This window comes from Vespula vulgaris, chromosome 19, assembly GCF_905475345.1.
Source record: "Vespula vulgaris chromosome 19, iyVesVulg1.1, whole genome shotgun sequence".
Lineage (NCBI taxonomy): Eukaryota > Metazoa > Arthropoda > Insecta > Hymenoptera > Vespidae > Vespula > Vespula vulgaris.
Window position 1 is genome coordinate 4323020 of NC_066604.1, and position 15750 is coordinate 4338769.

At 28.0% G+C, this 15750-nt stretch overlaps 2 protein-coding genes across 3 annotated transcripts; one reads left to right on the forward strand and one right to left on the reverse strand.

Annotated features, from left to right (window-relative positions):
* Positions 1–5047: 5047 nt before the first annotated feature.
* Positions 5048–11322, reverse strand: LOC127070934 (endoplasmic reticulum metallopeptidase 1-like). Of its 2 annotated transcripts, XM_051009547.1 has the most exons (16): positions 11163–11322; positions 10914–11083; positions 10529–10813; positions 9865–10417; positions 9643–9770; positions 9443–9574; positions 9243–9363; positions 8853–9158; positions 8513–8742; positions 8087–8267; positions 7703–7887; positions 7426–7581; positions 7135–7340; positions 6955–7067; positions 6705–6880; positions 5048–6635 (listed from the first exon to the last, which is right to left on the reverse strand). In XM_051009547.1, exons 3-16 carry the CDS (start codon positions 10529–10531, stop codon positions 6471–6473), a joined length of 2655 nt encoding a protein of 884 aa, XP_050865504.1. In that variant the 5' UTR covers positions 10532–10813; positions 10914–11083; positions 11163–11322; the 3' UTR covers positions 5048–6470. The 2 variants fall into 2 exon arrangements, with proteins under 2 accessions (XP_050865504.1, XP_050865505.1); XM_051009548.1 differs by lacking the exons at positions 5048–6635; positions 6705–6880 and having other exon boundaries at positions 6974–7067; positions 7193–7340; positions 10914–11322.
* Positions 11323–11543: 221 nt separating this feature from the next.
* On the forward strand, positions 11544–15695 carry LOC127070935 (uncharacterized). The gene is made up of 9 exons (XM_051009549.1): positions 11544–11898; positions 12322–13006; positions 13091–13400; positions 13464–13807; positions 13866–14091; positions 14166–14504; positions 14640–14793; positions 14852–15015; positions 15119–15695. Exons 2-9 carry the CDS (start codon positions 12381–12383, stop codon positions 15416–15418), a joined length of 2463 nt encoding a protein of 820 aa, XP_050865506.1. The 5' UTR covers positions 11544–11898; positions 12322–12380; the 3' UTR covers positions 15419–15695.
* Positions 15696–15750: the final 55 nt, after the last annotated feature.

Sequence of the window (15750 nt, forward strand, 5' to 3'; positions counted from 1 at the left end):
CACACAGAGAGAAAGAGAGTGAGAGAGAGAGAGAGAGATGCTACATCTAGAATTAGATATCCTATTGACGCAAAAATCTTCAATTTTTAATAGGAACACAGAAAGATTGAGGAGGTCGAGCGCTAATTCATTAATTTCTAGTCGTCACGCTAGATGGCACAAGTCCCAGCGCCAAATTTGAATTGGTGTAAAGAGACAACATCTGTATTGCTAATTAAATAATAACAAAAAATTTGTCACATTTAAGTATTCATGATGTTTCACGGACCCGTTGGAGTAATATGATATCATAAAAGTATATAAAACGTGCCTAATAATTAACTATTTTATAAATAATCGCCTCGTCGTATTAACCTAGATACATGTCATTGATCAAAGTATACTTTATTTAATTTCCAAGAATAAATTATAAATATTTAGATGCTAGAAATGTTCTATGGACTCTCAGGATTTATACGAGCTCATAAAAGTTAATAAATAATTTATAATGATTGAGAAATTAATTATCAAAGTTCATTATAAATAACAACGCGTTCTGTATATAGATATATATAATAAATACACTCACACGCAGAAACACATGCACACACTGAGAGGACGAGAGAGAGAGAGAGTGAGAGAGCGATCGAGTGACGGAGTGGGAGAGTGTGTGGGAGGGAGAGAGAGTGAGAGAGAGAGAAATAATGCGAGTGAAAGAGAGATCCAACGTCTAAAATTAGATACCGTATTGACGCAAAAATCTTAAATTTTTTATAGGAATACAGTATAATAGAGGAGGTCGTGCGCCTGTTCGACATTTTGGCTTTCATGCTAAATGGAGAATATTTAGTACCTTGAAATGTTCTTTAGTCTATTACAAATAATGTCCTGGTATGAAATGTAATAAAAAGTTCCATATAATTAAATAACAATATTTTATACGTTCTATTATTTTATTAGCGTAGTTAATATTTCCATATTAATTCATATTTAGCACGGATATTTGTACCATCTAACATATCCAACAGTAATTTCTACGGGTGTCTATCAACCTCCATTATTGTCCCATGCTCTTGTTAAGGATCCCATCTCTTTGAGTCTATAGGGTGTCGGTTATTATGCATATATAAAGATATATTGAATAGATTGATGTTATACGATGAATAACAATTTATTTCTTAATTACTATATATTTTTTATCTTATTATTCTATAACATTTCATAAAGTCTATAGAACATTTTTTATACTTAAATTTTTGAGAATGAACTTGGAAAAATCTATATCTTGAATAGGAAATACTTCTCTTCTACAATCTTTCTTTGTTGTTATTCGTTAAACTAAGGAATTGTTATCTTAATTTTATTTATTCTCTATTTACTAAGAGACTTATAAATATTTATTGCTTCCTACTATTTATAAACAATGTTATGCCATTTGTAGCTATATAATGATTATAACAGACAGTGTAATTTTTATAAAATTTATTATTTATTCTTAGTTACAATTGTTTACAACATATAAAAAAATAACAAATAGCGTAAAGTATTTTCACAGCTGAATATCTTTATAACATAATTGAAATACATAAGTAATTATGGGGAGCACTTCACAACAAGTAGATACTAATTAAATATATGTAGACACGAATGTTATACTAGTTAGGAAGTGTTGGTTACAAAGATACTTTATATATATATTTTATAATTTACATTACTTTATATATATATATTTTAATATAATTATATATATATAATATAATTAATTACAAAATCAATTATACAATTCTTATATTCTTAAAAATGTATTCTCAAGAAAAAATGTATTTACTCAATAGTAATTTACTCGATTTATAATGCAATTTATTGTTTAATTTATTGTTCATTGGAAAATTGTTCGATCTTCATAAGATAGAATATTTAGGAAATATTTATAAAATAAATTGTGGTCTTGAATCTAGCACAGTATGTACCTAAAACATATTGTAAAATATTATTATTATTGTAAATATAATTGTCTCTCTATAAAAATCAAAGTATCTAATATCATAGTAATATATAGAAGGAATAGTAATTTGTTTCACATCAATAGTAGAATTTGTATTTTATATGTTATTATTATTATGACAGCTCTATTTTTTTTTTCTTTTTTTTAATAAAACTAATATAGTTCGAATATCATTAATACTCCTATCATGTTCTTGTAGATATAAACGAATAATTTAGATACTATTTATAACTGAAAATTATAATGAAAACATATGTTATTACATATTTTTTCCTTATATTTTTAAACATTTGCTTTTCTTTTATCTGCAGAATACTTCTATCTTCAAATACATAATGAATTTTATGACGATATTTGAACGTTCGGCTGGCTGGCTGGATGTGACACAGCCGAATATCGAATTTCATCAGCTATGCCGACATCTTGCCTTCCAGGCGCCCAATTTTTATATCCGGTAAGATACCTAATAAAAATTAAAAACTTGATTTTTAATTTAGATATTGTAAAGAAATACTTAACATTATAGCAGCTGAATATTTAAATTCCTCGGTAATGACTATTCATAGCAAATTCACATTTTCAGACATTTATCACCGCATTAGACTTTTGAACGACGAATAAATCACCAGAGGCAAAACTTTAGGATCGTGAAAAGATTACTAATAAAAATGTTTTGAAATGCATAAATGCAAGAATTACGAGTGAAACTATTGCGATGATCGTAACTACGGTAAATTTATTTTCAAAGACACCTCCACGAAGCTCGAGGTTCGCCAAAGAACTGAAAGCGTCAAGTTCTTACCTTCAAAGACGTAAAGCAAGGGGCGCGTGTAAGAGGAGAACGATGCTGATGTATGTCGAGAGGGGATGAAGTTCCGTGTTTCTTCGTTTCATTGGTTGGAACAGATCGTTTGGGTCCTAACGGACCTCGTTTTCCTATGCTTTTCTATTTACAATATTAGATCCTTTATCTTATTATTATGATCTTTTCTGATTTTATAAATTACAGCTAAAATATATCGGTATCGTCTTTCCATCAGGAAGATTGAATAGGAGAAGATAGACGCAATCCAAACGGAAGATGAGTCTTTCGTCGCTTTTGCTTCCAAAGATCACATTTGGAGAGTGAATAAAAAACAGAGAAAGAAAAAGGTAGAGAGAGAGAGAGAGAGAGAGAGAGAGAGAGAGAGAGAGAGAGAGAAATACGTTGTCATATGCGTGCTTGCGTGTGTGAATTCTTCGAGTATCATTGCCAGTAGTCTCCAACACTTCGTGACTTCCGCTACCAAGGAACAAGTTGCGCGCAACAGACTCATATGTGACCATCTATAGCCGGATATGGGCAAGAATCGAGCTACCAAATCGTTAGACAGAATTGCCGCCACGTCGTGTGAAGAAATTCTTATGCGCATCACGCGTTCACGTGTACCAAATTCTGATCGTAGACCGGTGACATCATACTTATTGTATGTACCTATAGGTTGCACGTAATTACACGCACTACTTTTCAATAATTACTCTGCATATCAATCGAATATAACAAAAAGAAATTAAAAGCGATTCATTAGAAAAGAATATTTCTCATTATGTCACTGTACATCACTTCATTTTCGATTTAAACAGCGTTCAAATTTAGCAAATTAGATAACAAGAATTTGCGCATACATAATTTCACATACAGGACTTAAACTTCTTATATATATGTGTGTACGTACGTACGTACGTAAATCATTTTATTTATCTAATTTCTTTCCAAGCACGATTGCAAAAGAGCCGATTAAATAAAAAATATTTGTCTTCTGACTTAAGTAAATCTAACTGAAATGTAATTACTGCAAATTGTATTAGATGGTAACTAAATAAAAAACTGACGAGAGGACGATCATGCATCTTTCCAGAGAAAGTCTCCGGAAGGTTTGGTGACTTATAACAATGACGGACTACCGTCGTGGTCGTTGCCGTCGTTGGCATAGTATTCAAGTGACGAAGTAGAAGAGGAGGAGGAAGAAAGAAACCTGCGAAGAATAATTAATCGGTACGCGAAACACGTACGCGCACACACTCACTCATGGACATATAAAACTGTAGAAAATCGCACTTATACGAAGAACTATGGAACGCACCTACGTGTACCTTCCATCCGGTTTCGAACATTGGGATCCCCAACTTTTCTACGGCATAAATGCACGTGCATTACATTAAAAAATAAAAAATAAATAAATAAAAAGTAGAAAAGAGCAAATATTTCATATTACTTTTCTCAACTATCGGATCGTTACTTTGCTTTTAAAGTTTTCTTAATGAGAAAAATTAAATTCTATATATTATTATGTTCATAGTGAAATATGTGCCAGAGATTATCATACTGATTGTATAACTACATTAGTTAATTTTTTGTTTATTTCGTAAAACTGTCTTAAATAGTTGTAAAAACTAATGAAACTTAGTAATGCCTATCGATACAAACATTTTGGAATACTTTAAAATAATTCGTCCGTAAAAAGTTTACTTCTTTATGCTATTATAAATAACGAATAATATTCTCTTTAAGGGAAACATATCGTAGAGAATGTTTTCTATAAACTTATTGTTCTATTATCTTCAGCTACTTGCTAAATAAACTTTTAAATATATTATGTCATTAGCAAATATATCAGAAGAATTTTTATGAAATAATAGTCGAATGTGTATCTTATTTCGAAAAGTAATTAATTACATATGGACGCGCAATGGAAAGAGAACTTGAAAGAAAAGTAGAGCGTACAAATAAGATAGGCACGTTTAAGCATTGCTACGAGAGAGGATACTAATTGAAAGACAAACTATTACAACTCGGTACGAAACGAAGGAGAGTGAAAAAAGAAATGTAGATAGCGGACATTTTCTTCAACAAAAGATACGTGTGTTTTCAATTATTTTGTATATGTAAGTTGTTCAACTGTAATTAAACTTATTGTCGAAGGACATTGAAGTATCATAAATGAATATTTTTTTGTTTCGGAAACTATTCGATTTATCGGGTATATATAGCAACAAAATAAAAATGATGAAACACAACAAGAGTAAATTACTAACAAATTTTATTCAAAATTCAAGCGCAATATCAGGTCACGGTGGTAACAAGCGTGAAATGTTAATTAAAATTTCTTTTTCTAAGAAATCGCGGCCATGTGTGGGATATTTGTAGTATAACTGGTTATTATCTGTTGCAAGAGTGTGAATAATTTAAATAATAATTAACTTCGATTTGGGTGTAGATGTTAACAAGTTACACCTGGTATATTCCTAGTCAACAAAGTATTTTACAGCTAGATCTTAATTGAACAACGCTTTAATTAGTAAAATCTACGAGTTTACATTGTTTTCACTTCATTATGCCAATACGTTGGCACAGTTAACGTTATTAGTAAAATGTTGTCCCATAAAAACCCCGATGAAATAATCGTTATTTTTTTATATCTAATTGTTCACATAAATTAAAAGAAAAAATGTTCGCATGTTTACATAAAGAATGAATTACAAACCAAAATAAGATAGTAGACGGCTCGACAAATTGTCGATAAAAGCACTTAATCGTAACCATTTTCTTAATTACACACTATCGCTAAATGTGCTTTAAAGATCGATGCAACGACACGACGAAAGCTGCAACTCTCTTTAACGAAGAAAATCGTCTAGCCTTATACTATACTGGTATGTCAATATTGACACATCTCTTACGAAACAAGAGAGACCTGCGATATCGCCTATTCCCGATCTTATAATAACTTATAAACCTATCGGTTTACAGCAGGTATGTCGTGTACAAACGTATTAAAATATTTCGAATGATAAAAAAAATACATATAATAAAATAAATAAATATGTGACATTACGAATACATTCCGTGCCGTCGTTAAGCGTAATATTTTTTTTTGCATTTATTTTTGCAAAAATCGTACAACATAGAATTTATAAACAACGTATCTACGAACATGAAGTAACTTTTAATTAAATTATCTATTATTATTAGATGTCCATCGTTTTTTCAACAAAATTATACAATATAAATTTAACATAATGTTAACAGTTTTTACTATTGACTTTTCAAAAATAGTGTATCATTAAAATCTGGTAATTTAGTAATTTATAAATGTTAAAAATAATTGCTTTTACTGATTAATTTTTATTTATTTTAACTTATTTCATTTTATATACCTTACATTGTGATATATTATCCCAGATAAATAAAAGGAACTAATGATATATCTCAATATCATAAACTCTATTTTCAAACTTCATCTTTTGACTAGTATATAAACTATGAAATGATGCTCACATATTCTTAGGCTTTTTTGTTATCTAGGCAAAAGCAATCAAAGTAAATGCATTTGCTGCATTATGATATTGCCATGATAGCTTATTTGTTAAATATATATATTATTGTTAAATAATATATCACTATGATCTTTTCTCAATTAATTGGATAGATCAAAATCTAGATCTATTAGAATTCCCAGGAAGTATATGTTGCAGTCCATGGTGTTATAACAGCCCATGGTGGGAACTGAATCAAAAATTGCTTAAATCTCGAGGATCTCTGATGTTTTCCATGCAAAGTATGACCAGCCAGTGCAATAGATAAAGAAGGAACTTTTTTTAGAGAATATATCTAAAATATATTAATTAATGAATACAAAAATTCTTCAGAAAAAATTAAATTGATTAATAAAAGACTCACATTTAACTCGATAGAAAATGTATAAGGAATACAGTCAGAGGCACAAGCATAATAAATGAAATAAGTTTCTCTGCCATTCCACATAGGACCTTTTAATGGCTCCTTGTTTGATATACTCCACTTTTCTAAATGGACATCTTTATATGGAGAAAGAATTATACCTATATGATCTGGACCTAAAGATAATAAATTGTTTTTAGATTGTACTACAAATTTATATCAACTTTTTTTCTAAATGTTACACTATTACCTGTTACATTAAAGGTAAAGCTTGTAACATTATGTTTAGTAATTTTTGATATAAGATCTAATTTTGTTGGAACATTTATAAATGGTGCAGGTCCTGATATCCAACTAGTCTTCCTATAAAATCATAACTTTATTAAAGATTTTCTTATAAAGATAATTTTTAACTAATAATAATGTTTACCATAAAAATGTTGTAACTGGCATTAAATATGGTAAACCACAATATAATTCCTTCTCACAATCTTTAATTGTTGGTGTGATAGTACTAACTTCTGGTACCATAGCTTGTACACTTTGAGGACTATTCATATCTAAGTCAACCAGCCAATATCCTGTTCCAGAATATCTAAGACTACCATTAAAATTGTAATATTGTCTTTGTGTGTGCTACACATAAAGAAATAAGAAATGCTTTAATATATTGCAAATCTATATGTGAAGAATTATCACTTAATTATATTCTGGATTTTACCGCTATCATAAAACGTTGTGGTGCAGGAGATAATGGATTGCCACTATAAGGAAAACCAAGAGGTGTTAAAATTAATATACCAATTGCTATCAAAAATATTCCCGTTAATACACTTATAATCCGTTCTGCATTCTTTATTAAAATTACTATAGGCATCTGAAAACAGTATTTAAAAAAATATATTATATAATACAAAAACTATAATAAAATCGCATTTTCATTATTTATAAAAAGTTATTTATGTAATAAACATGGAATATAATAAAAATTAACTTACCATAAAACTAAATAATAAGCAAAATAATAATGACAATATGTTGGCTATAACAACTTCAGAGTTAAGACTACCACCAGAACGTCCCATTATGGGAATAAAAAGATACAAAGCACCAATTGTTAAATAAAATGATTGCATATAGGGTAAAGTCAGCATTCCTATGTGGTAACAAAGCCATTTCCAACCTATGGAATAAAATATATACATATACATATACATATAGATATATATATATATATATATATATATATATATATATATTATACAAATATATATATATAATATATATATATATATATATATTATACAAATATGTATATATTGTTTATACAATAAAATGCCTTTTGATAATAAGAATTGATATAATTTAAGATAAATCAATACCTCTCCATTTGTAGAAAAAATTAAGACGTAGTATATTTCCAATAGCAGGGAAAAAAACCCAATGTAAAGGTATAAAACCAGATTTTATCTTAAGTAAAACACACAAGAGAAGTATTACCATCCATGTAACAGAATATGCATCGCAATACATTTGATATAAAATCCACATGGAGTTTATTTCCTGTTAAATTCAAATTATTCAATACATACAATATATTTTTTTTTTGTAATTTTTACAAATATTATTATGTATATTATACAATTTCCGTAAAATTGAAAATCTTAAAAAAATGTACATTAGTTGGAAATTTAATTATGTTTTAGTTGCTTTTACTTTTAACTAGTATTACTTTTATCCATTAATAATAGCATGATCACAATTCAAAATATAAATATAATGCGATAGATACATAATCAGTCATTTACCTTCTTTTGTTGAGTTCCAACGTACAAGAATAAAATCATTGACATGAAAACAGTTGGACAAACATATAAAAAGAATAACCATGCTGGTCTTACATACCAACTCATAACTTTTCCTAATTTCGTAAGAGTTAGTGCAATTGCTGTACATGTAAATGAAGATAGGAGCCATGAACTAACAATAACAGCGATGCATATTAATAAATGCTTTAGATATGTGAACTTTTTGGCATCTGGATAATAAAATATAAATTTATATCAGTAATATAGAAAAGAATAATATCATAAAAAATCTTTTTCTAGTCTTATAGTCAATTATATCAGCACAGATATTCATATTTACCTCTGCGTGCATTTTGCATATTCATATATATAGAATATATTCCTATAGAAATACTGAAAACATTTATTGTACTTGAAATATACAGTGGCCATCTGATTACGAATGCACCCAAAAAATCAAAAAATACAATATTTTCTACTGCATTCTGTGATGTTCTATCTGGCATAAAATCCTCCAGCATTATTCCTTGAGCAAGAGCAAGAATATTATCTCCAGTTCTCTGTAAAGATCCTAATGGTATTTGATCTACTGTGTCAAATTTTGTATGATAAACATAACCATTAGATGACCAAGCAAAGTCTACACCTGGACAAAGTATATTAAATATAAATACTTTGTTGATTATATTTTTAAAATAAAAATAAGAAAAAATATATATATATATACTACCAGAAATATTTCCAAAATCTCTAAATATTCGGAAATCAGTATCTCCAGGAACAATGCCACTTTCGAATATTTCTTGAGCCAAGGATGATGCAAATGGATATGGAACTGATTTAGAATATATCTGAGAAAAAGAATTGTAGTGATAAAATCAAATATATAAAATACATGAAATAAATAGATATGAATTTGTATATATATACCTCCAAAATCCATGGAGTATCAGGACCAGCTTGAAACAATAATTCTCTACCACCTGCACCACATGCTTCTAAATTTATAAAAGTTCTGATTTCTTTAGCCCAAGAATGTTGCGTTATAAAACCATGTGAAGCCTATGAAATAAAAATTATATCTTTTTATAAATTTAATTTTGCTTAAGTTTAAATTAATTTGGAAGTACCTCTAATAGATTTTCCTCTGCTCCGTTAAATAAAAAAATAATATTATGCTTTAACAACTGTGAACTGTAAGCCATTACACGTAATATTTCTAACATCACAGCACATCCAGCAGCATCGTCGGAACCACCTATCATTATATACCATGATATTCTTTGGATATATCAAAAATAAATCAATTTCGCTTGGAAATAATGTTATTATGTTACATGAAATGTATTTACCTGGACTTTCTGGAAAGGTATCAAAGTGACAATTCATCAATAAACTATGCTTTACTGGATTATGTGGTCCAATTTTAACAACAACATTCTGAACATTTCTATATACATTTGTCATGCCATCTAAAAACTTCAATGGAAATGATCCACTATGCTTTGTTATATCAAGTGTAATTTTATGATTTTCATGCGCCTTATTAACTATTTCATTAATTGCTATTGTTAAATATTTTACAGCTAACACTTCGTTTTCGTAACTCCCAACAATTCGTGGACCAATAGATGTAAGATTTATTATATGATTACGAGCTCTCTCTGCAATAAATCTACCAGGATAAAGTTTTTCATTTTCTATCATACATGGTTCTGGTAAATTTTTCTCTAACGCAATAATAATGAAAGATAAAAATAGAAAAAAGGTAAGCACAAAAAAAAGATGTGGAGTTTCATTTGGCAGTATATCTTTTCTCTTAGAAATTATTCTATTCTCTTGTGAATTACTATCTGAATATCTGCTTGTAGTATGCTGGCGCAATCTGACCCCATCTCTCTGAAACTTAACATATTTTTATACTTCAAAAAAATTGCTAATTTTAAATAAAAAATAAATAAATGATATTATCTATAATGTTCATTAAAGTGCTCGAAAAATGAAAAAAAGCCTTACCATGTTGTTTTATTTTTTATTTGTATAGAACGTATCGTATCGCACGAAGAAAATTTTAGAAAAAATTGAAAGAAATATAACAAGGATTTCACGAACGAAATTGTGTCACGTTACTCTGCAGACTGCATAATACCGCATCAAAAGCAATTTTTGTGCTTTTTAAATAAAAAAAGTTATAAAGCACACACTGTTTCTTTCGTCGATGGTAGTTCTTCTCGTTATTTTTATTTACAAAGTCAACTTTTTAAATTATACTCTATTTTTTTGTGACACGATTATTCAAAACTGAGGAATTAAATAGTTGTACATTAGAATGTCGTTTTTTTATTATAAAGATGCAAAGGTGAATGACGATTATATCTAATCTTACTAGAATGATACGTACTTTTTTTTTCATTATTATCTCATCGTTATTGGTCTCTTTTTTATGTAATCTTATTCAATATTAATGAATCTGCTATCGCATGTATAAATTTAAATAAGGTTATGGTAAATATTTGGCATCGCCGACGAGTATATCGTTCCTTGGAGAGAAAAGAATATATTCGACATTCACTAACATTAATAAAAAAAATAAATTAACTTTCAATTAGCTTTTCCAAAGATCACGAATAGATATTAGCAAAGGAGATACCTTCCGATAACATTCGTTTATCATTAGGTATTCATGCACTTGACGGTAACAACATAGTACGGTTCATAAAGAGATAGAGGTTTTGTTGATGATACGTATGTACATATGTATGAACATGATATCTGTGTTATCATCTGATACTACCTGCATACGTATGTAAAATAATATTATGTAAAACGAAAGCATTTCTTAACAAATTCTGAAATTCTAAATTAATTTATCATTCCAAATTATTCTAAATCATAACGATATATCTTTCATCAATAAAATTATTTCCTTTTTTTCCATGTAGTTTGTTATAAAATACTGATATACGTGGTTCTAGATCATTCAATTATTATTACAAAAATGTAAATTGCTATTTGTTGATTGTTGAGATGTAATACAGTAATTTTCGTGTATTACAATAAAAGAAAATATAATTCTTCAAAACTATGCATATATTTAATGTCTGTAATCGTTGCAACGAATTTTATTATTAATTACATCAACATAGAAAGTTGTCCAGCATTTATAAGTAAATGATGAATAATGGAAGAATTAAGAGGTTAGATTGAAATGTCGTGATTATCACACTACTACAATAATATTTGTGACACAATGAAAAACGAGTAAAATTTTAACAAACATATTTTATTAGTTTTTGATACTTCTTTCACCATTGATTGTGGTGAATTTCATGTGTATCTAATCATCACATTTAATCATTTTCTCGATAAACGTAACAATTATATAGGTAAATGTCTTTTGATATTTTTATAGAAAAAGTTTTTTTACGATATATACATGACATGAAATATAATAGAAAAATGAAAATTATAATTACATCGACAATACTTAATAATTTAATACTACATCTTTTGTAAATAATGTATTTACAAATTTGTATCATTAAAAATGTAAATCAGAATTTGCAAAACATGAAAAATTCTATTTAATATTCATAATGAAAATTCAGTATCATTTTTACCATTTTAATGTGAATAAATTAAATATGTTTTAGATAAAAATAACTTAAGATTCTATGTATATAAATCTGTTTGCAATACATACCATACGTAAAAATCTTATCAAGATTGAATGTACATAGATTATAAATTTTTATGTGTAGTTATTAAACGTAATATATATTAATCAAAATATGTTTATTGTTTTATAGATATAAATATTCTTTGATAAAAATTTAATCTACACATAAAATAACCTTGGTAACCTAAAATGGAAAATATTATACTAATAAGCTGGCTAAACAAGATACTACTGTTATTCTGCATAGCAAGCATATTCTTGTGTTTAATTATTCAACAATGGGTTGGAGTTACATCTGTACCTATATATATTTCACTTTCATGGATTGCATTTGTCATGATTGTGTCGATGTGGCTTAGCTGTGTTTTACTTAGATTTACATTAAAGAGAACTGTGCCAATTAATATAGAATTTATAAAAAAATGGATTTATAAAAGATTACCAAAATGTTTAGAGTTAGAGTCTTTAAGTACAACAGAAAAACATAACATTTCAAAATTAGAAAATAAATGTAATAACAAAGTACATATAAAAGCTATCAATCTAGAAAATATGAATAGCTTATCTAGTGGAGGAGATTCCTTATTCAAAAAAAGAATTATATATGTAGATGATATAATAAGAAAAATCAATCTTGACTGTATAGATGTTTGGTACAAAAATATAAGTACTGATAAAGCATTTCCTAATGAAGCCCAAACATTATTGAAAATGTTATTAATAAAAATATTACAAAAAGTTAATTCAATAGATAAATTAAAGCTTGCTAACAAAATGGCTGATGTAGTATTATTACATTTGAAAGAATATCGTAGGTAACTATATCATGAATCTGATAAATAATATCTTATAACACCATCTTCCTTTTCTTTTATTTCAACTTTTTAAATATTTTACAGAGCATTGCGTAGAGTTGAAAAGGGTACTTCTACAAATCTAGAAGAAGCATACAGATGTTTACATCCTGGTTCTCGGAGTGTATTAACTTTGGAACATATATTTCATCGTCTAGTTACTGTTTTAGCTCAAGAATTTTTACAGTGGGAACTAACTAGTTCGCTACCTTGTAAATTATTAGTATCTATTTTAGCCAGAAAACTGTTGACAATGATACAAACAATAAGTTGTCCTAATTGGATGTTTGAATGTTTATTAAAGTTACTGCAGAGTATACCAAAAGAAGCCAACGAACAGTGGACGAAAGATGACGTAAATATAACATACATAGACATAAAATGAAACAATTCACCAAGTAATTTCTATCAATTCCAGGGCACTGTTTCTGTAGGATTGAATGATGGTATGACATCTGCAATGGCTACAGTAATTCCACATCCTCTATTGCAACCTGTACTTTCTAATAAGTCAATGACAAGATTTATGCAAGCAAATCAAAATTTATCTTTGCCTATTGATCTTGAAAAGCAATCTTTAACTTTGGAAGATTTATCGGTACAGCATAGAGGTCTTTGGGCAGATATAAATATATCAGAGGTAGACTCAGAAATTGATAATAACAGAATATCACCAATATATGAAGAACCTACAGATTTTGCAACAACTATTGCAAGACTAAGAAATTTATTACAGCAAAAGTCTACTGCAACAACACCATTGTAAGTTATGAATGCTTTCATAATATTTATATTATTCATTTAGAATTTATCATTGCAGACGTACAGAAGAAAAATCCTATGTAATATGCGAAGCTAATCAATTTATAAATTTATGTATACCGTGGACAGAATTTCATACAACAGTAGATGGTTCACAGCAATTATTATATTGCATTCAATTTGATGATGTTGAACAACGTGGAGTAGATTTATTTGAAACTACAACTGCCACAGTTAAAAGACAACATTCTGACTTTATTCAATTACATACTTCTCTAGAAGAGGTAAGATTATGTAGAATTTCATAAATTGAATCTATAAATTAATCTATAAATATAAACTTATTTATTTTTTATAGATACCATCAATAGCCAGTATTATGTCAGAATTAGAATTACCAGAAGGTGGGCGTGTTGAAATGGAAACTTATTTACGAAATCTCTGTATACGTTTAGCCAATGAATGTCCAACACAATTAAGACATTTTTTGCGACCAAGTAGTAATGCAGGAAAAAAAGCAGATATAGTTGCACCACGGTTCGATAGATTTTTAGCTAAAACTGTCAGTGGAGTATTTAATACCTTAAAAACAGTTGTACCTGGATTTGAAATAGATTCAGAGGAAGAAGTTATGCCATTACCAACATTGATACCCTTATCTGATATACCATGGAGATTCGTAGAAGATATTAAATCAGTGAGTGGATATATTATTGTGTAATATATTGTGGATATATTGTGGATATATTATGTGTACTATGAAGTAATATGAATTATAAAAAGGATTATAAAATTATAATACAAGATATATTAGATTATATTATTATTGCAGAAAAATTTAGCATACGAATTGCAGCAATTGGTAGCTGAAAGAATTGATTATTGTTCTGTAGATACAGCATACGAAGCAGTTGATAGTATAGAAAGCAGTGGAGATTCTGAGTTAATGGCACATTGGTGGGACATAGTTAACACTCCTTACGATGGTAAGAAAATTTAATCAATTATAGTTTAAGAAAATCTATAATATTTTATACCTTATAGAAGAAACGGAAGAATTAGATTCGAAATTATCTTTAACATGCGTTGTTATCGATTTAATTTGTGAAGTATTGACTGGTATCGGAAGTAATCATGTGTTACAACAAGAAGCTGTTGTTCGATGGGCTAAATTGTTATTTGGAAATGTCACTGAACCCCTTATAGAGGTAATTCTTATGCAAGTATATAAAATATATTATATACATAAAATATTATTATTTTTGTTATACATTTATATATGTATATATATATGTATATGATTATTTCCAGAAAATTATTTCGAGGTTATCAGACAGTTTAAGCAATATATCATTCGCATATAACTCACAAAGTAATGTCACAGCAGAATCTGTTGTACTTGTAAAGGATAAAATATTTGAAATATTGCAAAAAAAAATTCCAAATGATATGAAACTTATTTTTGGAGAGGAAGATACACAGAAAATTCTAAAATATTTACTTACTTCATATGAAATAAGAAAGATTAATCTGGATTTAAATATGCAAATTTTAGATGTTTTGATGTCACAGTTATTAATTTCCTGTAGAATGAATCATGATTTACATTGATTGCTATATTTTGTGTAACTTGATAAAACAGAAATTTATATAGTAGAAAAAAAAAGAATCAAATACTTCAACAATGTATTAGAAAGATGCTGTGTTAATTGCATAGTTTATTAAAAAATGAGAAATTGTGTACCTGATCATATATTTGCAATAAGAAATGCCAAGTATTTATTTAATACTATCTACTGCAGAATAATAGATAATAAGGATTGTTTATAATTTGCAAATCAGAATGATGTGTCTGTGTCAGTGTTTAACAATATAAGTATTTAATGAACCATTTTCTTGCAGTATTTTGTAATCGAATTTTAATTATTTTCAGAGTAACCTTT